Here is a 26199-nt window from a genome sequence, read left to right as displayed (position 1 = left end):
TGCAAAATAAACGTTGTTACTCTATCTCGTACCCTTGGCACCCTTGGCACAGTTAGTGCAGTGGTGAGCACAATGTTATTACAGGGCCAGTGACCCAGGTTCAAATTTGGCACTGTCGATTGGGAGTTTGTGCATTCTCCCTGTGTCTGCATGGGTTTTCTCCAGGTGGTCCAGTTCCCTCCCACTCTTCAAGAAAGTACGGGGTTGTAGGTTAATTTGGGTGTACAGGTATGCATTACCTAATGTCCGTTCAAGCAATATCCGAAAGCATATACGGCCATGCTCCCATAATTATTCAGTTGCACGAACAAGTCCGGAGTAATTTGGAAAAAGCGATTGCTAGCTATAGGAAATTGTGTACTGTATACCCAAACTGAAATGACTACCCCTCTCTCTCTCCCCACAGTCCTGTATCAGTCCCCACACTAATTTCACTATCCCACTCTCTCCTTACAGTCCTGTATCAGTTCCCACACTAATTTCACTACCCCACCCTCTCCCCACAGTCCTGTATCAGTCCCCCACTAACCTCACTGTCCCGCTCTCTCCCCACAGCCCAGTATGGTTTCCACACTGATCCCACTGCCCTTCTCTCTCTCCACTCCCCTGTGTCAGTCCCCACACTGATCCCACAGCCCACTTTCTCCCCATAACCCTGTGCCGGTCCCCACACTGATCCCACTGCCCCATTCTCTCCCCACAGCCTTGTGCTAGTCCCTACACTGATCCCTACTTACAAATAAAAAGTTTACAGGTACAATATGATGATCACACAAAGTCCACATCGCATAATGCCCAATTTCACAGAATGTATCGTGGACATTAAACGGCACATACCTGTAATTAGACAGCATGGGTTTAAATGTCCTTAATCAGCTTCTACAGTGTTGTTAATTTTAAAAAAACAGTCTTGGTACACATTAAAGGGAAACAATCAATTTAACTCTATTTTTCTCACTCCAGAGATGCTGCCTGATCTGTTGAGTACTTCCTACATTTTGTCTTCATTTCACCCACCTGCAGTTATTTTTTTAGATGAAAAATATGGATAATTGTGAGGCACCTTCTGAGGAATCTCACAATTATCCAGTTAGGATCTTTGTAGCCTAAAGATATAATTTCCTTGTTGCAGACCAGCTGTGGTTGGATTCAACATCTGCATTGAATGCAGGTCCTTCCATCTGTGCTCAGCCCTTAGCTATTTATTTTATTGGCATTGGTCTGGTGTTTAAATTGGTGCAGTGTCAATGGATCCGGGTCCAATCCAGCTAGGTACAGGAACCTCTCGGGAAAAGCCCTCAAACCTTGTCTTGCTCAAACCTGAGCCAGTTGATTCCATCTATGCTCACAGCCAAATAAGGTGGTTAGTTTAGATTAATATTATCCATCCCAGGTTTTAAAAAAAATACCAATTATTTCCTTTAATTGTTCTCTGTTCAAAGCCCAACACTGTTATTCTTCTTCCAACTCTTATTTTTGCCCACGTTGAAAAAGGAATTATCAATAGTCCTGTTCCTCGGACCATCAGAAGTTGAATAACCTCCCACCTCAGTCCTGCCCAAGTCTTCTGCCAGAAATAATGGGATTAATTGATAGGGAGAGATTGACTTGCCTGGGACCACACTAATTAGACTTAAAAAATGGGGAGGGGGGCAATCTTATCACAACATATGAAATGATGAAAGCAATAGATAAGATCAAAATTTGAAGTTGTTTCTTTTGGCATTGTGAGATTAGAACTAGGAAACATAGCCTCAAGATTTGGCAGATTAGATTTAAGGCAGATAGGGAGGCACAGTTAGCATACCATTTAGCGCCACACTGTTACAAAGCCCAGGAACTGGGGCTCGAATCCTGCACTCTCTGTCAGGAGTTTGTGTGTGTGGGTTTTCTCTGGGTGCTAAAAATGTACCAGGGGGTTGTAGGTCAATTGGGTGTAATGAGGCGGCACGGGCTCATGGCCCAAAAAGGCCTGTTACCATGCTGTTTGTCTACATTTTAAAAAATTTTAAACTTAAATCTTTTTAAAAAGAAATACTAAATTTAAAATTTATCATTACTTCTCCCAAAGAAACTGCTTCATTAAATGTATTTAAGACATTTTTTTTTAAGATTGAGTAATTAAGGACCATGGGGAACAGGTGGACCCAAGGCCAGATCAGCCGTAATCTTATTGAATGGTAAGCAGGCTCAACGGGCTGAATGGCCAGTTCCTGCTCCTATTCTTTATGTTCTTTTCAAAACCTGCCGATTCTTTTCTTTCACCTGATGAGCACGGTTGCTTTCAATGGGCAAGGTAACTTGCCCGTTCTGTCTCCACCGTTGGCCCAAGGCCAGGATTGAAAATGACTGAGCTTCGTTATCACTTGAGCAATTGTGAGCTTGTAGGTAATCCAGTCAAGCCCCTGTCATTAAGACGTGCAGTTCTTCCTGCAGTTTCTTGCTCCTGTCATGGTTGCTTTGGCAGAGAGATTTTCATTGCAGATAGGACATGGGCCATTAGATTATTTATTCCCCTGCAAAGACTAAAGAAAGTTTTTTGACCGCTTGAGAGATAACGATCACAAGGTTGTTTTGAGGATACGGTGGCTTTAGGATAAGAATAAATAAGCAGCTGAGAATTCCAGGAGAGAGGGTTTTTGGCAAATAGAGCACCGGAAACCCGTTGCAGTTGGTTATTACTGCTCCAAGTGAAATTTAAGAGCTCTGCGGTAAATTTGTCAAGTTTCTTGGATACATGTGAAAAAAGCTTGCAATGAATCACCTCGAACTGCAGAAACCAAGGTCGCAAGGGAGTCACAGCTGCATGTACCAATTCAATCCATGTTAATGGGGAAATAGGCAGATAGATAAAATGCAACATTGCCTTTAGAGAGACAACTGCAGATTGGGACTGTACTCTGACATAAGGTTAGTGTAGGGCGGCCCAGTTAGCACAGCACTGTTATCGTGCAAATCCGCTTACCTTCTCCCTGTGCCTATGGGTTTACTCTGGACAGTCCGTTGGTTCCCTACCACTGTTCAAATTGTACTGAGGGTTGTAGCTTAATGAGGTGTGACCGGGCAGCACGAGCTCATGGGCCGAAAGGGCCTGTTACTGTGCTGTGTGTCTATAAGTAGGAGCAAGAGTTGTCCATCTGGCCCCTCGAGCCTGCTCTGCCATTCAACATGATCCTGACCGATCGGCTCATCTTCACCTACTTCCCTTTTCCCCATATCCCTTAATTCCCCTGAAGAAAACTGAGGTCCTCCATCAACCAGCTCCCCACCATGACCACCAGCCCCCTCACATCTCCATCGGGCACACAGAACTCAAAACGGTCAACCAGTTTACCTATCTCGGCTGCACCATTTCATCGGATGCAAGGATCGACAACGAGATAGACAACAGACTCGCCAAGACAAATAGCGCCTTTGGAAGACTACACAAAAGAGTCTGGAAAAACAACCAACTGAAAAACCTCACAAAGATTAGCCGTTGTCAAACTCACACTCCTGTTCGGCTCCGAATCATGGGTCCTCTACCGGCATCACCTACGGCTCCTAGAATGCTTCCACCAGCGTTGTCTTCGCTCCATCCTCAACATTCATTGGAGCGCCTTCATCCCTAACATCGAAGTACTCGAGATGGCAGAGGCCGACAGCATCGAGTCCACGCTGCTGAAGATCCAGCTGCGCTGGGTGGGTCACGTCTCCAGAATGGAGGACCATCGCCTTCCCAAGATCGTGTTATATGGCGAGCTCTCCACTGGCCAACGTGACAGAGGTGCACCAAAGAAAAGGTACAAGGACTGCCTAAAGAAATCTCTTGGTGCCTGCCACATTGACCACCGCCAGTGTGCTGATATCGCCTCAAACCGTGCATCTTGGCGCCTCACAGTTTGGCGGGCAGCAACCTACTTTGAAGAAGACTGCAGAGCCCACCTCACTGACAAAAGGCAAAGAGGAGGAAAAACCCAACACCCAACCCCAACCAACCAATTTTCCCCTGCAACCGCTGCAACCATGTCTGCCTGTCCCGCATTGGACTTGTCAGCCACAAACGAGCCTGCAGCTGACGTGGACATTTACCCCTCCATAAATCTTCGTCCGCGAAGCCAAGCCAAAGAAGAATGTAAAAATCTATCCAGCCTTGCTTAAATATGTTTACTGAGGTCGCCTCCACTGCTTCAATGACCAGTGAAATCCACCCTCTGGGAAAAGAGGTTCCTCCTCATCTCCGTCATAAATCTACCCCATCAAGGGGAACAATTTATCTGTAAAAATATTAGAAGAATGAGCAATGATCATGTTGATGGGCTTCAGAGGAATGATGTTGTTTCTCTACCAAGGATGTTTCCAGCTGATGTGTCATCCAAGGATGAAGGCTGAGATTCTCCTGTGAGGGCTATCATGCTGTTATTATGTATATCCGAAGCTGTCCTGGATTTTTACAGGACTTGAGGATGATTGAGATCTTCTGACCACAGAGCAGCTGTGATCTTCTTGAACAATAGTGCAGGCTCAAGGGGAATGTGGCCCACAACTGCTGCTGTTCCTTGGGTTCCATTTTTAGTAAACGTCTTAATATTCTCATGTGTTTAACTTCGATTCTAACTTGCATTAATGTAATTACACTCCGTGGTGCTGGAGATATGTTATCTTTACTGTGCGAGCATGGTATGAACGATAAATAAAGGTGGCTTGACTTAATGTTGACAAAGGCTCAGTGGACAGTTCTGTCATCTCTTGAGGTCATCTATTGCATAGAACACAGAACACTACAGCACAGTACAGGTCCTTTGGCCCTCGGTGTTGTGTGGACCCATATATTACTGTGACAGATTATGTTGTATTTTATATTGTAAATAGATAAGTTTTAAAGGAGATAAATTGGGGCAGGTTTTTTTTTAGTGTAGGTCACACACAAACACTTCAAAACAGATCTCATTTAAAATACTCAAGCCAGACAGGCTGGCTCCAAGTGCCTTTGCAAAAGCTTTGCGGAGTACCTATAGAGACTTCACTAACGGATTGTTGTTTGGAATTTCTATTGCTGCTGAGTTTTGGGGTCCTCTGGGCTTGTAACATTACTTTAAAAAAAGTAATAAACCCTCCCTACCCTGTAACCCTCTATTTTTCTTCCATCCAAGTGTTTAAGAGTCTCTTAAATGCTCCTAATATTTCAGCCCCCACCACCATCCCTGGCAAAGCTTTGCAGGCACCCACAATTCTCTGTGTAAAAAAGACAAAAATCTTAACCCCTGATATCTCCCTTAAACATCTCTCCCTTCACTCTGTACATGTCATCTGGTTTTCACTTTTCATGCCCTGGGAAACAGGTGCTGGCAGTCCACCCTATCTATGCCTCTCATAAATCCCCTCTCATCCTTCTGCACTCCAAAGAGAAAGTCCCAGCTCTGCTAACCTTGCCTCATAAGACTTATTTTTCAATCCAAGAAACATCCTGGTAAAACTTCTCGGCACCCTATTAAACATTTCCATGGATGCAAGCAAGACTGTAGATGTGCTGCCTCCCTGGTGTCAGGGTCCAGCAAGATACAGAGTGGGTGCAGAACATCTGAGAGGGGAGGTGAGCAGCTGGAGGTTGTGACTCATTTTAGAACTGATCCCATAGGTTGAAAGAGAGATTTGGTCTGGAGGAATGATTTCAGGGAGTAAGGAAGCAAGTTCCAAAACAGGACTTCCAGGGTTGTAATCTCAGGATTACTTCCCTTTGCCAACTGCTCATCAGGCAAGATAGTGCAGTGAGTGCTGCTACACAAATAATTCTGACGCAAAGTCCACAGACTGCACAGCTTAGACTTGTACACACCAGGTCTCAGTACAATCCTGGCTCCACATGTCTGATTGCTCCCAAAGGGCCCGGCTCAAGTCTTTATATGGGCCGGTGATTGACAGCAGGTAGGTGGGGCTAGTCTTCCAGGTTGCGCCCTGCAGTAGGCTGGTAGGAGAGTGGTCAGCGTAGTGGTTGTGTCACCATATCCAGTTTAATGCATGGCTAAGAAACTGGTGGAGGAGGGAGGAATTCAAATATATGGATTATTGGCCTCTGTTCCAGAGCAGTTGGGACCTCTACAAGAGGAATGGGTTACACCTGAACTTGAGGGAGAACTACATCCTCGGAGGGTGGGGGTGGAGGTTTGCTGCTGCTGTTTGAGAGGGGTTAAACCAGAGCTGCAGTGGGGAATAGGGCTAGAGGTGGGTGCAGATACAACAGCGCATTAAAAGGATTCAAGATGGATGAATGTGAAGGGACATCTATCATGTGCACGCTAGAGTTTTATCACGATGAGCCAAGTTCCTCTGCTGTAATATTCCATGAAGCCCCTTGGGTTGATGCAATCACTTCAAGGAAGAGAAGGGAGTTAATCCTCAGTGGCCTGATGCGTGTTTATCTCCACACAGTGTGCCTGCAAATAGTTTGTACAGTAATTATTTTGTTGGAGTTTGCTGTCTGCAATTTGGCAACATATTGCAACAATTACACATCAAAGGTTCTTCATTACCTTTGAAGTGCCTTAGGATATTCTCAAAGGCACGGTATGTCTCAAATGTAGAGTATTGTGTGCAGTTTTGGTCACCTAACTACAGGAAAGGTATCAATAAAATTGAAGGAGTGCAGAGAAGATTTACTAGAATGTTGTTGGGTCTTCAGGAACTGAGTTACAGGGAAATGTTTCAAACAGTTTCATACTTTATTCCCTGGAGTGTAGAAGAATGAAGGGAGATTTGATTGGGGGAAAACAAATTTACATTTGGTATAGATAGAGTCAATGCAATTAGGTTTTTTCCACTGAGGGTAGGTGAGATACATACCAGAGGGCATGGGTAGAGGATGAAAGGGGAGAAGTTTAGGGGGAACATTAAGAGGAATTTCTTTATACAGAGAGTGCTGGGAGTATGGAATGAGTCACCAGCTGAACTGGTGAACGTGGGCTCAATTTTAACATTCAAGAAGAATTTTGACATGTACATGGATGGGAGGGGTATGGAGGGAAACAAAATGAGTGCAGGTAAGTGGGACTGGGCAGAATAATAGTTCAGCACAATTTCTGTGCCGTAAGACCTGTTTTCTGTGCTGTTTTATTCAATGGTTCTATGAACTTTTCTGTGCAATTTAACAATGTCACCATGACACAAGGCGATGCAGCTCTGCATGACAGAATTCACAGGCAGGTGGCACATTAACCTGCTTCTGTGGGTCATGTGGAATTTGTGGCTATTGCATCAGAGAAAATGAGCAAACAATGTGACTCAGCAGGTCAGGTAACATCCATAGAGAGAACTAGATCAGTCAACATCTTGGGGTGGAGCCCTTTTCTCCCCAACCCAAAATATTGACAATTTCTCACCATGGATGCTATCTATTCCTGCTGAGTCTTTCAAGATTCTCATTGCTCAAGGTTGCAGTTCTCTTGCGGTTAAAGTGGACCTGCAAACCATTCATGAATTAACACAAGTACAGATGCCAAGTACTTTATTGTTGCTTTGCCAAGCGTGAGAACTCTGTCACAGCAAGGGGCACTTCCACCTGCAGCTAATCTCACCACTAGGGAGTTTACTGCAAGAATCACAAGACACACATTTTATACAGACCAAATCTCCAGTTTTTCCAAAACATTCAATTAGACTTCTCCATACAAGAACATATTTCAGAAAATTCACTTTGAATTCATTAATCAGGATCGTGTCACTTACCCAATGGTTAATAGTCCTTTGCAAACTTTGCCAAATATGGAGATGTTGTTCCTTTTTAACCTTGCTAAATTATCAAAACGTACCATGCAATGTTATTTTTTAAAATTTTGACATACAGCACAGTAACAGGCCACTTCGGCCCACAAGTCTGTGCTGCCCAATTTACACCCAATTAACCTACACTCCCGATTTGTTTCGAATGGTAGAAGGTAACTGAAAGCCCTGGGGAAAACTCATGCTGACATAGGGAGAATGTACAAACTCCTTATAAACAGTGCAGGATTCAAATCCTTGTGCTGTAAAGTGTTGCACTAACCGCTGCACCAAACGTGCCACCCCAGCATCACGGAGTGTTATTATCTTGGTTGCAATTTTAAAGCTTACATTCTCATTGCAACAAAGAGACTGTTGGTTGAGGAATGAATATCAATTGACGCAGACGATTTCAGAATGTTGTTTAAATAACGTATCTCATCTTTCCTGCTCATCAACATGAACTGAGTTAATGCTTTAATCCACTGTGTGGTGATTGTTTCAGTGCAATGCTGAGGAATACCCACAGGAGAAGAGTCTGTCATCAGTCCCACTGTTGGGTTCAGTGCCAGCTAGACCTCCATTTCATTCAGAGCTGCACTGAGCACGTGAAAGACTGGATGATCGGTCATCAGCAGTTCCTCTCCAGGCCACTATCCACAATGGTGCAGCCTGTGACCTCTCCACTCCAGTGACCCGGCTCAATTACAATCGCAGGTGCTCGCTGTGTGGAGTTTGTGCATTCCCTCTGTGACTGCACAGGGTGCTCCCGATTTCCCCTTGCGTCAAAAAGTAATGCAGCTTGGATGGTTAACTGGTCACTGGGAATTACACCTGGTGAACCTGAGGGGAGTTGATGAGAGCGTAGACTGGGTGGGTGTTGGTTAGTGTGGATGCTACGTAACTCGCTGACTCTTAAGATGTAAATAATAATTAAATAAAAACACAAAATGCTGGAGAAACTCAGCAGGTCAAACAGTGTACATTATATGGCAAAGATTAAGATACTGTACATAACCAAAATTTCGGGCTTGAGTCATTCATAAGGTATGAGCAAAATGTAGGCAGGCGCCTGAATAAAATGGTGAAGCGGAGGGGCAGGGGGTGGAGCACAGGCAGGAGGTAATAGGTGGATAAGGAAGGGAAGGGAAGGGGGTGAAGAACTGGAGGAAAGAAGATGGAAATATGAGGAAGAGAGGGAGAACAGGGAGTGGGCTAGCATAAACCAGAGAAGTCGATGTTAATGCCATCCAGTTGGAGAGGGCCCAGACGGAATATTAGGTGTTGGTCCTCCAATTTACGGGTGCCCTTGGTTTGACAGTACATAGGGCAATGGACAGAAATGTCAGCACAGGGGCGCAATGCAGAATTGAAATGGTTGGCCACTGGGAGATCCTTGTCACTGAAGCAAAGGTGCTCAGCGAAGAGATCTCCCAGTTTGCGTCCTTTCTCTCCAACGTGGAGAAGGCCACAATGGGAACATTGGTTGTAGTAGATGACTCCAGCAGATTAACGAGGTAGGACTGTTTAGGGCCCCAAATAGTGGTGAAGGGGAAGGTCTGAGCTCGAGTGTGACACTTCCTGGAGTTACAGGGGAAGTTGTCAAGGTGGTGATTGGTGGGAAAGGATGAGTGGGTAAGGGAGTCATGGTCCTTACAGGAGAGGCTGAGGTATCTGGTGGTGGGATCATGTCATAGGTCACCAAATGTGCTACTGTATTAAATAGGTAAGTAGCTTGTAAAAAAAAAAGCAGTCCTTGTCCTGCTTGTTCACAGTAAACTCCAAAAACCAGCAATTCTGCATGATAATGACCAGTTTCTGAAAAATTTATGCTGATGCTGTAGGAGTGGTTGTCCAAAGGGGCTTTAAACACCTGAGTCAGGGCCAGCAAAGGTTGAAATATACAGCGTCCTCATCCACAAACCAAATTGGGGCCAAATGGGAGACCAAGGGTATAAATTCTGCAGCTCAGTTTTGGAGAGTTGCCAGAGAGGGGAAAAGAGAGGGCAATTGAAGCCAAGGCCTTTGGTATATTTTTGATCATAGTTTTTTCATCTTTCTTCTAATCCACAAACTCCTTATAATTCTCAATTTTCTGTTCCTTCAGTCACTTTGAGGTTATTTAAATCAAGAGCAAATTGTTCTGTTTTTTCAGAGACCCAGATTTATAAATTCTCCTCAACTATAAATTCTAAATTTCTAAAGTTAAGACATTCAGCATGAGCCTGTGCCGGCCAATTCCACCCAATTGACCTATAAACCCCATTTTGAAGGATGGTAGTAGAAAGACCCGGAGGAAATCCAAACAGACATGAGGAGAACATACAAGCTCCCTACAGACAGTGCGGGATTTGAGCCCAAGTCCCAATCACCGGTGGTGTTACAGCGTTGCACGATCCACTACACTAGCATGCTCCCCCTAAAGAGAAAGGCACATTTGTTCTGAACGGGTGATCGAGCAAAGACGATGTCTCTATCTAAGGATATTTTCTGAAATATTTCAGGTGAACATTACTCTGCTTGACATTAATGACAACCGCCCAGTTTGGAAGGATGAACCATATTTGGTCAATGTGGTTGAAATGTCACCAGCTGACACAGATGTTATCACTGTGAGTATTTTATTACGATGACAGATGTCTGAATCTGAACATCAATGCAATCACTGAAATAAAAAGAGAAGCTGGAAATGTGCAGCAGATCAGGTAGCATCTGTGGAAAGAGAAACAGACTGAATGATCTTCCATTTCTCTCTCACTTTCCATCTCTCACCCTGCCTGTCTCTCTTGCTGACCCAGCTCTGCCCTACCCTGCCCTTCCCCACCCTCCTTGTCTCTCTCACCCTTTATCTCATGCTTTCATTGTCTCTCTCTCTCTCACACACACACACTGTCTCATCCTCTGTTGCTGCCCCTGTCTGACTCACCCTCTCTCTCCCTCCCTGTTTGACTTGCCTTCTCATACATCTGCTTCGACATTGACCTAGGTGCCCTTTAAACACCGACATGACCTCATTCCAGAGGCATTGTTTGATGGAATGTGCATTGACTTCCATCTCCCACTTTGACTTGTGTGCGTGATTCGGAAATTAGAAACTCAGCGGTCAGTTTAGCAGCATTGTTGTTACCACAGGTGTGTGTTGAGTGCCTCTGCAAAATGATGCTGTCTTCCCTGGGCTCATCATGTATTCCCATGACATGAAAGAACAGGCAGTCAGGCCTTGCCTGCTGTCACAGAGTTTTCGTCAATCCCCTTTCTGCACACAATTGCTCAGTAACATCCCCTGATTTTCCTGCCACCATCTACACTCAGGTTCTTTACCACAGCATTTTACCTGTCAGCACATTATTGGCCCAAGGGAAATGTCACAGGAAGAACATGTAATCTCCATGCAGTCAACTCCAGGGGTCAGGATAGAACCTGTGTCGTTGGAGCTGTGCTCATGCACCTCCAACCGATCGTTCATTGTTCTGACAGCTTCAGGGTGAAGATGCCCTCAGGTGTTTGTGTGAGTGCTCCACATCTGGTATCACACATTGAACCTTTGGAAGTTTGAATCCAGTGAACTATCCATTCCGGTTTCCCTGGGCACTGGCTGAGGGAGTCAACAGATTGTAGTAAAAACACAGTGAATACCGAAGGAACAGCCAGTCTCCAGCGTCCATAGGAGGTCAAGATTTTTTATTTATTTACACGTAACAGGCTATTTTGGCCTACGAGTCCATGCCGCCCAATTTTACCCCCGATTAACCTACAACCCTGATGCGTTTTTTGAATGGTGGGGGGGGAGCCAAAGCCCCTGGACAAAACCCAGGCAGACACGGAGAGAACGTACAAGCTCCTTACAGACAGTGGGATTGGAACCCCCAGACCGATCCCGATCGCTGGCGCTGTAAAGGTGTTGCGCCACCCATGCTGTCCATTGTATTACTTACGTTTTGGACCTGAACCCTTCTTCAAAATACAAGCAGAAAGCAGGCAGGTAACTGAATAAAAGACTGGAGAGAGAAAGGGGGAAGAATGGGAGGAGAAGTCCAGGCCAACACTCAAAAGGCATTAATTGGATTCATACAGCTGGAGAGCAGCAGGGAGTACAGATGGGGAGCAGTGAGAGAGACTCTCACTGAACTTCCTTCAAAGAGAGGAGGCGAACTTCCGCAGGGTAGATGTCCCTGAATAGAGTGCAACACAAGAGGCTGCAGATACTATAATTGTAGTAAAAAAAACAAATGCTGGAGAAACTCAGCTGGTCTTGCAGCATCCAGAGTAGGTAAAGGTATATCAATGGCGTTTCGGGCCTGAGCCCTTCTTCAAAGTATAAGCAAGGTATATTGGCTGAGGGAATCTTGGACACATAACAAAACACCCATGGGAGATTGAGTTGAACCTTCATTTAGAAAGCACCTTTGACATTGTTTAAGTATTCACCAGACAGTATCAAACAAATATGGACTCTGAGGCACAGAAAAAAAGAGGAGTTGGATCCGATAGCCAGACTTTCATTCGGAAGGTAAGGCTTGAAGAGATCTTAAAAGTCAAAGAAGTTCAGGGAAGGGATTCTGGAATTTGAGGCTTCAGCAGTTGCTCTTGGATTTTTTTCTTAATTTAGATGCACATCACTGTAACAGGCCCTTCCAACCCACAAGCCCAAATACTCCAATCAGCCTACAAACCACATATGTTTTTGGAGGGATGGAGGAAACTGGGCAACCCTCGCAGACATAGGGGGAATGTACAAACTCCTCACAGACAGCTCTGGATTCAAACCCCAGTCACTGGCATTGTAAGCATTGCACTAACTGCTCTGCTGGCAGTTTGGTGAGGTAAACTTCATGGTGTGTTGGAATATTGCAGCCTTTCAGACACAATCCATTTCCTCTTTGGGTTTGACCCCAAAGGATCACTTTTATCCCCTTGGCCAATCCCAATGCATTTACTTCCTGTCAGGGTCAAATCTGTAAAATTATAAACGTGTTTGTTTCAAAGCCCTTGTTGCTTCGTTCAGATAACAGATGAGCGATCTGACAATCATTCCAGATAACTTGCCTGTTTCTCGTGTGTGTTGAAATCTTGGATAGTTGCAATATAGTAAAGATATCTCACCAACAATGTCAAACAAAATTTGACACTCAGTCACAAAAGGACATCATCTGATAGAAGGTTGGTTAACAATGTAGCTTTGAAGGAGGAAAAGGTAAGCTGAGAATGCCAGGTTTAAGTTCTTGAGAATAAAACAAGGATGAAAAAGTAAATTAGAGTTTGGAAATGGTTAGAGCAGGAGAAACTTCAAAGGGATTTGAAAATTAAGATGAAACTTTTAAATAATTGCAGCTAATTTAAAGTTACCAAATTTTCTAGTGGTGGATTTAGGACACAATGAGGAGGAACTGCTTTTCCTCGTGGGTTGTGAATCTTTGGAATTTGCTGCCCATTAAAACAGTGGAGGCTAATATATTTACTAAAAAATCATTCCATAATCCCATCAAAGTTAGTCACTGTGCGATCAGCCACTGAATGGCGGAGCAGGCTCGATGGGCAAGATGACCTACTCCTGCTCCTATTTCTTGGGTTCACTCAACAAAATTTCTCACATACAAGCTATACGCTGGAAAGATAGACGACATCTCTTGGGAGATGTCAGACACGCTTCTTCAACCAGGGGTGATGAATTGGATAAGTAAGTTTGCAGATGATACAAAGATTGGTGTTATTGTGGACAATGAGGAAGATTACCGTAGCTTAAAAAGAGATATAGGAAAGCTAGAGGAGTGGGCTGAGAAATAGCTGATGGAATTTAATACGGATAAGTGTGAAGTGTTGCATTTTGGAAAGGCAAATCTAAATAGGTCATATACATTGAATGATAGACAATTGAGGAGTGCAGAGCAACAAAGAGATTTAGGAATTATGGTAAATAGTACCCTCAAAGTTGATACTCAGGAAGATAGAGTGGTGAAGAAGGCATTTGGAATGTTGGCCTTCATAAATCGGAGTATTGAATTCAAGAGTTGGGATGTTATGATGAAATTGTACAAAGCATTGGTGAGGCCAAATTTGGAATACTGTGTGCAGTTTTGGTCACCAAATTATAGGAAGGATATAAACAAAATAGAGAGAGTGCAGAGAAGGTTCACGAGAATGTTGACAGGATGTCAGGGTTTGAGTTACAGAGAAAAGTTGAGCAGTCTGGGGCTTTTTTTCTGGAGCATAGAAGATTGAGGGGGGATTTGATGGAGGTGTTCAAGATTTTAAAAGGGACAGAGAGAGTCAACGTGGATAGGCTTTTTCAATTAAGAGTGGGGGGTATTCAAACCAGAGGTCATGGTTTGAGATTGCAGGGGGAAAATTATAAGGGGAACATGAGGGGAAATTTCTTCATGCAAAGGGTGGTTGGGATGTGGAATAAGCTTCCGGCAGAGGTGGTTGAAGCAGGGACGTTATTTAGATTTAAGGAAAGACTGGATAATTGCATGGAGGGGAGAGGATTGGAGGGGTATGGACCAGGTGCTGGTAAGTGGGACTAGGAGGGTGGGGATTTGTTCCGGCATGGACTAGTAGGGCCAAACTGGCCTGTTCTGTGCTGTATATGGTTATATAGGTACAGCTTTAGGTCTTCTAAAGAACAAGAGGTTCTTGTGAAGTTGTAAATGTCAAGGCTACTGAGCAAGAGCTGGAAAATGGGATAAACTTAAATCTAATTCTTCTGACCATCATAGCCACGATGAATAAATGGCCTGCTGCTGTATCATGAGTTTCTACTTTTCAATAAAAATTAATTGAGGCAGCATACAGGTCATTCAGTGATTAATTCTTGTTGACATATTTCACTGCAGAACACCAGTCACCCATTTCATTCACTGAAACGATGCATGGGCTTATTTTTGAGAGATGAGACATGGTGATTTATTATTATGTATAAAATATCTTGAATTGAATGGAGTTAACTTTCCTTTTTCTTGTGAAAAAGCATTGACAATTTTTGTTGCGCAATAGTGACTGAACATTTTATGCAGTTAAACCCCTGGTATCTGGCGCCTACGGGGATTGGTCAGCAAGTTTTCTGATTGCTTGAGACTCACTCTTAAAATGTCTAACAACATCTGAATTAAAAATAAACAGTTTAAAAGACAAAAATACGACACTGTACTTACACTGAACAAATTTCACTTATGTGAATATTTAAACCTCAAAGCATTTTACTTTATTTTCAGTCAAATTCTTTGTAAATATTTAACTGACACTGCATCTGCAGATTCCCTTGACAGAGCCGCCCGAAAGATGAACAATAACATCTTAATTAACCCCCCCCTTCCCAAGTTTACAGATAAACCTTCACTAATATACATAATAATATTACTAATAAAGACCTTTTCTAAGCAGGGATAAGGAGAGATATTTAACAAATTCTCAGTGTCTGCAGACTTTAGCGTTTTACTCTGGTGAGCGGCATTAACCAGCTCTTCATTCTGGGCAATGCCATTTTATTCAAACAGCTGTTATGGGCAAAGCATGACCAAGGCACTCCGCTGGCTGGCTATTTGCTCCCATCTTCACCAAAGGTTTGCATGTTGCTTCACAGAACATTTACAATGTTAAACTTTGATTTAAATTTTTATTGATACTAAACTTCTATTTCTTCATTTATTTTGACGGTGATTGAGTTCCGGATAACAGGGATTTCACTGTCAATGCTACTTGAATGTTTGTGTGAATGTAGAGTAGCTTTTGGTATAAATGCTCTTCCTGGAATTTAAATTATCGATTGGATGGCGCCAAGTTGCGATGATGTATTCGCAGTAAAGGTGTCTGCTGCATCGTACAATAATTGAACAATTAAATACCACGATGCATCTGTGACGATATTCATATCGGCATCGGTGGAATCTGGCCCATGAATCTTCACATTCTTCAGCCGAAACGATTAAGTTGAGAATAGGCTGAGCCTTGTGCATAAACCCGTGACAAAGTGAGTTGATAATTAAGGGAGAGTGAGAATTAGTTATGACAGCTAATTTTCTGGGCAATGTTTCTTGGAGGGAATTACACAGTGACTAACTTTGACAGGATTATGGAATGAGTTTTTTAGCAAAGATGTTGTTGCTTTATTCATGATGGAGATAAGCAAATTGTTAAGAGGTTGCTTTATCAGTGATTTACTTTGGCTGAAAGAAAGGCATATTTATTTTCTCCCTGTAAGCCTTTACAGTAATCATATACATTGAAGAGCAATTGTAGGCAAGCAGACAGTGGAACAGCCATTGTGCAATGAATCAGTCTCACAGAGAGCAAGATGAATTGCCATTCATCTATTTCTCTTTTGGTGCTGTTGATAATGTTTTGGTAACTAGCCGAGCTGCTGCCTCTCAGGTTCAATCCTGACTTCTGGCACTTTCTCTGTGGTGTTTGCATGTTCTCTGTAGAGTTTCCATTTTCTCCTGATGACTGTGGGGATTTCCCCAGCTCCCTCATTCCAAAGCCATACCAGTTGATTGCTCAAAAACATACCAAAATTCTGGAGGGAACAAGGAGAGAGCCAGAGCTGGAGGAAGTTGAAGAGGGCAGAAGTGAGGGGGTTGGGCGTAAATGCCGTCTGGTTGGAGGGTGCCCTGATGGAAGATGAGGGAAAGAGAGAGAAATCTAATGGTGGGATTACATAGTAGGTCACAAAAATGGTGGAGGAGGATATGTTGGATGCGGAGGCTGATGAGAACAAGAGAAATCCTGTCCTTGTTGTGTGTGGGGGCAGAGGGGGCCAGGAGGGCAGATGTGTGGGTAATGGAAGATTTGCAGGTAAGGGCTGAGTTGATCTTGGTAGAGGGAAAGCAACATTGTTTGAAAAAGAAGGACATCTCTGATGATCTGCCATGAAAGTCTTCATCTTGGGTGCAGATGTGGCAGAGACAGAGGAATTGAGAGAATGGAATTCTTACAGGAGACAGGATATGAAGAGGTGTAGTAGAGGTAGCTGTGGGAGTTCGTGTGTTTGTAGATAACATCTGTCATGAGTTATCTCCCTAGATGAAATCAGAAAAATTGAGGAAAGGGAGAGTGTTGTTCAAGATAGACCAAGTGAATTTGAGGTTGGGGAGGAAGTTGGCAGCAAAGTGGATGAAATCAACGAGGTCATCATTGATACCTGAAGCAGCGCCAAAATAATCATTGACGAGGTGGAGGAAGAGTTGAGAGGCCTTGCCTGCATAGGCTGATAGCTCCACATAGCCAACAAAATGGTAGGCAATGCTGAGGTCATGCGAGTACCCATGGTTACATCTTTGACCTGGAGAAAGTGGGATGAGTTAAAGGATACATTTTTGAGGGTGAGGACAAGTTTTACCAGTTGGAGGAGGGTGGTAATGGAGGTGGAGCAGTTGGGTCTGTTGTCCAGAAAGAAATAAAGAGCTTTGAGGCCTTTGGTATGGGGATGGAGATGTAAAGAGATTGGATGTCCATGGTAAACATGAGGCGATCGAGTTCAGTGAACTGGAAATTGTTGAAGTGATGGAGGGCATGTGAGATATCCTGGATATTTGGGGAGGGACTAGACTGGGTGCACAAAACAGAGTCAAAATAAGCAGAGACCAATTCAGTGGGGCAGGAGCATGTGGACACAATGGGTCTGCTGGGACAATTGTGGATCTTGGGTAGGAGGTGGAAACAGGTGGTGTGAGGTTTGGAAACAATAAGGTGGAGGCTGTGCCGGGAAATTGACTGGAAGGGTTGAGTTCAGAGATGGTTCTCAATGCAGTGTTTTGACGAGTATTGGTGGGGATCCTATTGGAGAGGTAATTAAGAGGAAGTTGTCATCACTTTGGTGTTTCATTCAGTTGATGGTCAATTGACTCCTCTGAATCAATTCTGCTGTATGGATGGGCTTAGAGGGAGTTGATGGAAAAGCCTGGGAAGAATACAATGAGATTAATATGGGACCAGTGTAAAGGAATGGTTGATGCACCTCAGGGACTCAGTGAAGCCTGTTACCATGCTGTATGGACAAGAGTATCCCTCTGAGCACCCAACAATATGAACTACAGATCTTAATGACTCTGATGCACACCTAGTCGGAACTGCAGTGTCGAGATTCTCTGCTTGTTTTCTGGAGATGGGCCTGAAACATTCATACTCATTCAGAACTGTTCTGTTATTCCTTCCAGGCAATATTGAACCTAAGAAATAGGTCCATAGGTCATGGCTGATCAATGGACAAAATAAAAATAAAATGATTACCTTGGCCTTAACTCTGCCTCCTAACCTCTCTGGGGAAAACCATTCCAAAGATTCAAAACTATCTGATCAATGAAATTACTCTTCCTCTCATGAATAAATGGCCCTCTTATTTTGAAACGTGTTCACTGGTGCTTGTGACACCCATAAGGATTGTTTTTTTCAGCATCAACCCTCTCAATCCCCTTAAGAATCTTGTATCTTTAAATTAGACTACTTCCCATTCTTTTAAACTCCAGAGTATAGCTGCAATCAGTTCAATCTCTTCTGATAGAACAATCTTTCCATCCCAGAAATCAACACCATGAAACTTTGTTGAAATGCTTAAATGCAAGTGTATCCCTCCACAAATGAGGACATTTATTTTTTTATTTCATTATATTTATTCTATTTTATTATTTATTTAGTTTTGCATTTCATTTCCAGCATGGTAGAAGCCAAAAATTTAATCCGTGCCGCCCAATTACACCCAAATTAACCTCCAGCCCCGTTTGTTTCAGATGGAAATTTGAAATGTACATCATGCTCCAGATATGATCTCGCCCACACTGAGTGCAGTTGTACGAAGAGTTTTCTCTTCTGTTCGTTGCTGCATGGTCAACATTCCATTTGCCTTTTAGATGCTCTTTACCTCTTCATTCTGAGGGATCCCTGTTTCCTTTGCATCTCTACATCCGGTTGTGTCTCATCAGTTGAACAATACAGTAAAGCTACTCATATCCAGAATTCAAGCATCCAGCAAAAAAATTGAGGAAAATAAATAAAAATTAAAATAAATAAGAATAAAATAATAGGTTAAAAATACTCAAGTTTAAAATAGGCGTGCCTCACCATTCGTTCACCAATCCACCAATCGCGTTCCAGGCAACACCTACAGAGCGTTCCCACCTTGTGACCAACATAAATAAACAGATTCCATTTCACAGGACATCATTTTGGAGAAATTTCCCCCTAACGAAAGAAAAAGGTGTAAGTCATAGGGAGGAATTTAAGATGCATGTGGAGACACAATGTTCATTTACAAAAGGCTGGCTTAGCAGATTCAAGATTTGTCACAGTATTGGTATATTAGACTTGTCTGGTGAGCAGAACTCAGTGGTTCAAGAGGCAGTGGATAAGTGTTAATTAGCCATTGTAAGAGTAAGTCTCAAGCAACCAGAAAATGCACTTAACCAGCATCTAGGTGCCAGACACCAGGGGTTTTTCTGTATTTTTGAAAATTCTCTCTCCAGCCTTCAATTCTCTCCATAGCCCTCATGCCCCCCCTTCTCACCCCCACCCCCCCCCCAACTCTTTTATCCCTGACCACCTCCTGCGCAAGACCTTTATACTGTGGTAATCCTGGTTCTTGAACAGCTTGGTCGTGAAGGAGAATTAAGTTGTAAATGTAACTTTTGTTGCTTTCTTTAAATTGCAATGAATATTGGCACTGACCAATTTCTTTGAATTTTATGTCCACTCATTAAAAAGCCTCTCCTTTTTTTAATTGACCTGCCAGCTGTCCAAATTTACCATTTTGTTCCCTTCCTTTATTTTATTTGCTGATCTTCAATCATTTTTGTTCTGTTGCCTCCATCATTAAGCCAAGTGTTCAGACTCATTTCTCTCTCTCTCTCCTCCCCAAACTCTTTTTTTATTTTTTTTTTATTTTTCACACTATGAACCATATTATCCAAAATACACATAAACATTTCCCTCTTGAATCTCCCCAAACTCTTTCACCACCTTCTCCCCTGCACAAACCCAGAGTCACCTCATATAGCCCAGTGCTCAATGGCGGATTAACCATTGGCCATTAGTCTAAGCCCAGGGGCTCGGAAGGGAGGGGGCCTGGCAGGGCTCCCAGTAGGAGCAGGGATCTCAGGGTCCTAGCAGAAACTGGGGCCTCAGGCTCCAGGCATAATAACTAGTATGTTATTTAACCTAACATCACTTTATTCTATTCAACAAAGGTTGGGGAAAAGGGGAGCCTTACTAAAATCTCAGCCAAGGTGTCCGGGTGGGAGGTAATCGGCCAGTGCTTCTGGGCAGAAGGTATAAAACTCTTTTCCATTTCCCTTCATCTCCATCATTCCATATATCTTTGATAATCCCTGCTCGGTTTATGTAAACCCAAAATATCTTTAACTTGGAAGAGTATTTCAGAATTTTATTTAGTATTCATACTGAAATGTCCACTGGCAGCTTTGGTCAAAATCAATGGTTCTCAACCTTTTCCAGCCAAACATGCCCACAAGTGACAATGACTGAGCAATATTTTCAAGTCAAACAGAGCACTATAAAAACCTAGAACTTTATCTAATTTAAAGTATTTTTTATTTAACATTTTTAAAGAACAAAAAAACACTACAATCATGCATTGAACATAAAAAAAACCCTCCCAATCAAAATCAAAGATTGAAGCTCGAAACACTCGAATTCCCTGGGCTAAGTCTCTCTTGCATCATAAGCTCCTTAAACCCCAGCACTTTGACCATCCTTTTGGAAACTGACCTCCAGCATTACCTTGTATCAGTCTTCAAGTTTTAAATCATCAAGGATCCACCCCACCCAGCACACGCTCTGTTCTCACTGCTGCCATTAGGAAAGAGGCTTAGGTGCCACAAGATTCACACCAACAGGTTCAGGAACAACTGCTACCCCTCCACCATCAGACTCTTCAATGACACACTCAATCTTACTTGGGCACTTTATTGATTTTCTTTTTGTTCTTTCTGTATTCCACAATCAGTTTGTTTACATTCATTATCTGTTTGCAGTTCTTTGTTTGTTTGCATGTTTATGCTGTGGACAGTTTATTTTTTGCACTACGTATAAGTGGTAATCCTGTGGCGCCCGCAGGAAAAAGCAATCTCAGGGTTGCATGTGATGTCATGTTCGTACCCTGTCATGTAAATTTGAAACCTAAATCTTACTAGTGAATTTTCTTAGGATATTTCCCCATGTTAAAATTCATCCACCGTCTACCTTAGCATTTACTGATGGTGGCCACAAGAATCAATAACAAGATCAATGATGTCCCTTCCACAGGTGTCAGCCTTTGATCCCGACCTGGCTGAAAATGGCTCCGTGGTTTATACCATCAACCCTCCCAATCCATTCTATCAAATAAACAAAACCACAGGGAAGATCCGCACCTCAGGAGCAGTGTTGGACCGAGAGAACACGGATGCCAAGGAGGCTGAAATGATGAGAAAAATAATTGTCTCAGTCACAGACCGTGAGTAATGAATGAGTTCATTGAGAAATCTATTCTATTGCACTTTGCTTTATGTTCCAGCTATTACTCATTCACACTGGTTGGTGCCTGATTTGTTAACTAATACTTTCATACGAGTTAACAGAAGTCATTAGGAATGATTTACATGATGAAGAAGCTGTGCATGGGACTCAGACATTGCTTTTAATTTGCCCGAGTCTAGAATGAGCTTCAGTAAGATTCAAGATTATTATCCTGTAATCAAACAGTGATGCACGATCAATTACACAAAGACTGAAGTTGCCGAGACTGAAGGCTTTTATTTGCAAGAGATGGACAGCATCCCTGTGGTGGTCGCTTACCCTGACCCAGGCTTGAACTGGGGCAGGGTTGTGGCATAACAGCCTTTATGGGGAAGAGAGGGCAGGAGTCACGAGCCAGCCAGTGAGAGCAGGGTCAACCAGGAAAGGTCATGACATTTACATATGGAAAATATATATAATAGTGGTTTCACAAACAGAAAATGTGATATTACACCAAATTTCCTTTAGTCTACTGTAAGGCAGGTAAATATTTGCTATTAGGAAAAATTGCCCAGCACCCCTTATAGCCAGAGAAAGATGGCTTGCTACTGTGCTGTATGTCTAAATCTAAAAAAAAGAGTCCTCCCTTGAGTCACTGAATGTCCATGGCATCTCCTCTAGCACTCCCCCAGCCATACAGCCTTCAGACCAAACCATTAGCAACCTGAGCTCCAGATGCACACCTCTGACACAATCAGGAAGCTTCTTGCATCCCGGTTCCGATATCTACTACCCTTTGGCCAGTCTCAAGCCATGTGCCAATGGGCAATTCTTGTCACCTCCATCATAAGAAGGAGATGGAGGCTTTGGAGTGGTGATGCCTGGATGAGGGTCTAAGCTACAAGAGTAGGTTGGACCAATTTGGGTTGTATTCTCTGGGGCAGAGGGTGAGGTGAGGTGAGGTCTGATAGAAGTTTGTAAGAGCAGTGGGGATTATAGGTGGGGAACAGTGAGAGGGAATTCCACAGAACTCCCTACAGAGAGCAAAGGGGAACCTCTTCAGGGTAGGTGTCCCTCAAAGACATTTCAGTGTTTTGCAACAATTCACAGGATGGGGAGGACAATTAAGAATCTTTCTCCTAGGGTGAAAACATTACACATGTGTTTAAAGTGATGTGGAGGAATAAGTTGAATGGGCATGTATGGGGCAAGTATTTTTTTACCCAGTAAGTGGTGGGTGTCTGGAACTGGCTGTCAGGGGGGTGCTGTACTTGAGTACTAATGCAACTCATGAAGATCAACCCCTCGCACCCCATTTTGTTCTTTTCGCACTAGGCTTTCTGCTCGTATGTGATGGAGTTGCCAATACCTCCAAACGTTACTTTTACAGGTTCTGTCTGTACCTTTGATACTCCTGTAATGGGAAACACGGCAAACTTTCTTTGCCATCCTTGGAATAACTCTTTGTATCCTTGGTGTGAGCCCGTGTTACAGTTGGTTCTGTAATTCGGAAAATGCACCCCATGAGTTGTCATCCTTGCAGTGCAAAACTATTTATTGTTTAAATATAGCAGAGAATTCCGACAGATAAAGGAGCTAATGCTAATAAACCTCACAATTTGCAGCAATGTGTCTTACACTTCAGATTCAGATTTCAAGTTTATTGTCAGAGCACATACACAACCCTGAGATTCCTCTTTCCTGTGGGTGCAGCAGAATTACCACTAATTGGTAGTGCAAAAATAGACTGTACACAGTGTAAAACATAAACAACCAAAGAGCTGTGAACTTAATGAATGTAAATAAACTGTGCAATTCAGAGAGAACAAAAAGAAAATCAATAAATTGCACAAGTAAGAGCCCTTAAATGAGTCCCTAATTGAGTGGTTGTTGAGGAGTCTCGTGGTGGAGGGAGAGCAGCTGTTCCTGAACCTGGTGGCGCGAGTCTTGCGACACCTTGACCTCTCTCCTGATGGCAGCAGTGAGTCCTGAGCGTCCTTGATGATTGCTACTGCCCTCCGACGGCAGCGTTCCCTGTAGATGGACTCAGTTGTGGGGAGGGTTTTGCCTGTGATGACCTGGGCTGTGTTCACTACCTTTTGGAGGGCTTTACCCTCAAGGGTATTGGTTTGATGCATATGTTAGCATGAATCACAAATGTGGCACACTATTATAATTTGATCGGTAGAAGTATATTTTTATGAACAAAATTTGTCTTCTTCAGTTCGAAGTCTGGCAAAGGGAATTGACAGTATCAGTGGGAGAAAAAGAAATATCCACATTTGTTACAAAGGGAGACCTGTTGTCACAACATCATCTCTCGCCATAGCAATGAGAGATCCTGCCTCAGTCTTTTTCATCCTCCTTCATCCACCCCCATCAATTTACCCTTCCCATTCCCCAATGAAATTCCTGATTTTGAAGCATTAAAAGAAGCACCCTCATCACGCATTTATTCAACGCTTCATTCCTTTTGATTTTCTTCATCCCAGTCCTATGATATTCCCGAATGTTTGGATTGAACACTTGCAGCCATGCCTTCAGCAGCTAAGTCCCGAAACAGCAGCACCATTGTTTCTGTGAACCTATTGGATCTAAATAATAATGACCCACCTTTCCAATCTGTCTCTCTGAACAACTTTCCAATCTCTCTCTACTCATTATGACACTCTTTTCAACCAGTCGATTGCTCTTTGCTCTTTGTGGGATCTTTGTATGTATATAGCACCTCTGTCAAAAAATTACTCTTCAAAGCTTTTCATATTAGTGCAGAGATGCGATTTTTAATTTAAAAAAAATATATTTAAATTTAGATATACAGCACGGTAACAGGCCATTTTGGCCCATGAGTCTTTTCCTCCCAATTTTCACCCAATTAACCCACACCCCCGGTACATTTCAAACGATGGGAGGAAACCCGAGTCCCTCGGGAAAACCCACACAGACATGGGGAGAATGTACAGGCTCCTTACAGACAAAGTAGGATTCAAACCCTGGTCCTAATTGCTAGCGCTGTAAAGGTGCTGCGCTAACCGCTATGCCAACTGTGCCACCCAAATAATGGGCCAATCTCAATCCACCTCAATAAAAATGGCAGCGCAAAGCAGAGAGGAGCCAAGTCAAAGTCCTCACCACTCCACCTTCCCTCTCATGGGCTGGTAACTATGGTGGCTTTATTCATTGTTTTTTCTATTGCAGAGGGAAGGCCAGCTCTCCAAGCCAGCAGCACCTTTGTTTCTGTGAACCTGTTGGATCTAAATGATAATGACCCAGCTTTCCAAAATTTGCCATTTATCGTCGAAGTGCCAGAAGGACTACCTGCTGCCTCGTCCATCTTCCAGGTAACAGTTTAAAGCACTTTGGCAGAACTTCCTCCACGCTAAATTGTGGAATATGTGAAGCTGTGAAGGCTTCAGAGAGGAAAGCAAGAACGGAAGATGTTTCTGAAATGTCTAGAGGACTGGGTTGTCCATCCTTGACATGGGTCAAACTACAATGTACCCAGTGATGAACCTGGAGCACAATCTGCTGGAGAAACTCAGTGGGTCGGGCCGTATCGGTGGAAGAAAAACAATGGCCGACACAAGAAATGTAGATAATTCTTTCCCTCCCACTGATACTGCTCGACCCAATGAGTTAGATAAACAGAATTAATTTAATGAGAGCAGAGAATGAGCTCTCGTTTAGAAGCTGTCATGCATTTAGTATCATACAGTAAAAGTCCGAAGATCCGGATGCCAGAAATCTGACCTCCCGAGAATCCGGACTTCTTAAAAAGTCCCACCTGAAATCTGGACCACACAAGAATCTGGACCTTGAAAACTCTCATCTTTTGTGGGCATGCATAAGTGCTGAAAATGCACAGTGCCAGCATGCGACCACACAGAAAAGCAAGAAAAAATGTTTCTTTTCACACTTGGTATTTTATATGAGAAAATGTTTCATGAATGAACTATCAAAATTTACTTGTTTATTCTCCTTAAATTTGAATTTTAAAAATACTGCCAGAAAATCTGGAAAATCTAGACCGACCCAATCTCTGAGCAGTCTTGCATTCAGGACTTTTACTTTATCACTTTGCCCACACCAGTCCTGATGAGTTTATTGGAAACATGGTTTTATGTTTACTGGGAGGGGTGTCCAGAAGTCTGGACCAACAGCCGATACACCTGAATAAACAATTAAACGCATAACTGCTAGCAAATTCAAATTAACAAAATTATACCTACAATTAAATGCTACTTTTGACAGAAAATCAACTGCTTCATAAACCAGCTCCAATGTCAATGATCTTTTATCCTTACTGGGTCTGGCTCACAAGCAACCTAACATTCATGAATGTGCCTTCAAATGGTGAAGCAAGCCCCTCATTTTGATGAAGCAGTTAAAAATGTGTAAGGAATTGCTGATCTCCCAGCCAAACACACATCTGGGTATGAATGATGATGGAACAAATCTCTTCTCTCACCTTTACGATTGTCTGTCGTGCAAGATTTTACTGATTGCTTCCGACCTGTGGGAACAGGATGGAGAGGCATTCCCTGCTTGGCATATTCTGTGTGGAAATCCCACACACTCTCTCCTTTTTTTGTTTCTGCTCAGTTTCAACTTGAGGAACGATGCTGCTTCATTCTTTTCTACTCCTAGGTATCTGTGCTGGACCCAGATGAAGGTTTGAATGGATTGGTTACTTACTCAATGCAAGTGGGCAAGCCCAGATTGGACTTCGTGTTTAACTCCAGCACAGGTGTAATCACCTCCACCACGGTGCTGGACCGAGAGAGAATAGCAGAATATTATCTTCGGTTGATAGCCAGTGATGCAGGGGCGGTACCAAGAAGTTCCACCAGCACCCTAACAGTAAGAGGTAAGCAACAACATTGCTGCAAGACATTGACCATCCTGCAGAAATATCTTAACACCACAAAGCCTCTGGACCATGAAGAAGGCTTAGTCCAGGGGTGAATGCAGAGGCAGATATACAGAGGTGCTGGAAGATCATGAACTCGGTGAAAGATACCC

The 26199-nt window shown here is 43.2% G+C and overlaps 1 protein-coding gene across 10 annotated transcripts in view; it reads left to right on the top strand.

Annotated features, from left to right (window-relative positions):
• The window catches only part of cdh23 (cadherin-related 23), an 874975-nt gene that overhangs the window by 550598 nt on the left and 298178 nt on the right, over positions 1-26199 (top strand). For all 10 annotated transcript variants that reach the window (XM_069885557.1, XM_069885556.1, XM_069885568.1 and 7 more), the window contains 4 exons: positions 10239-10346; positions 20986-21175; positions 24376-24518; positions 25825-26044. In XM_069885557.1, the coding sequence (XP_069741658.1) occupies positions 10239-10346; positions 20986-21175; positions 24376-24518; positions 25825-26044 (661 nt within the window). The remainder of the gene's footprint in view (positions 1-10238; positions 10347-20985; positions 21176-24375; positions 24519-25824; positions 26045-26199) is intronic.

This window comes from Narcine bancroftii, chromosome 6 (genome assembly GCF_036971445.1).
Source record: "Narcine bancroftii isolate sNarBan1 chromosome 6, sNarBan1.hap1, whole genome shotgun sequence".
In the NCBI taxonomy this organism is placed as follows: Eukaryota; Metazoa; Chordata; class Chondrichthyes; order Torpediniformes; family Narcinidae; genus Narcine; species Narcine bancroftii.
The sequence above is the reverse complement of the archived record's forward strand: the minus strand, read 5'-3'. Positions and strand labels throughout refer to the sequence as shown.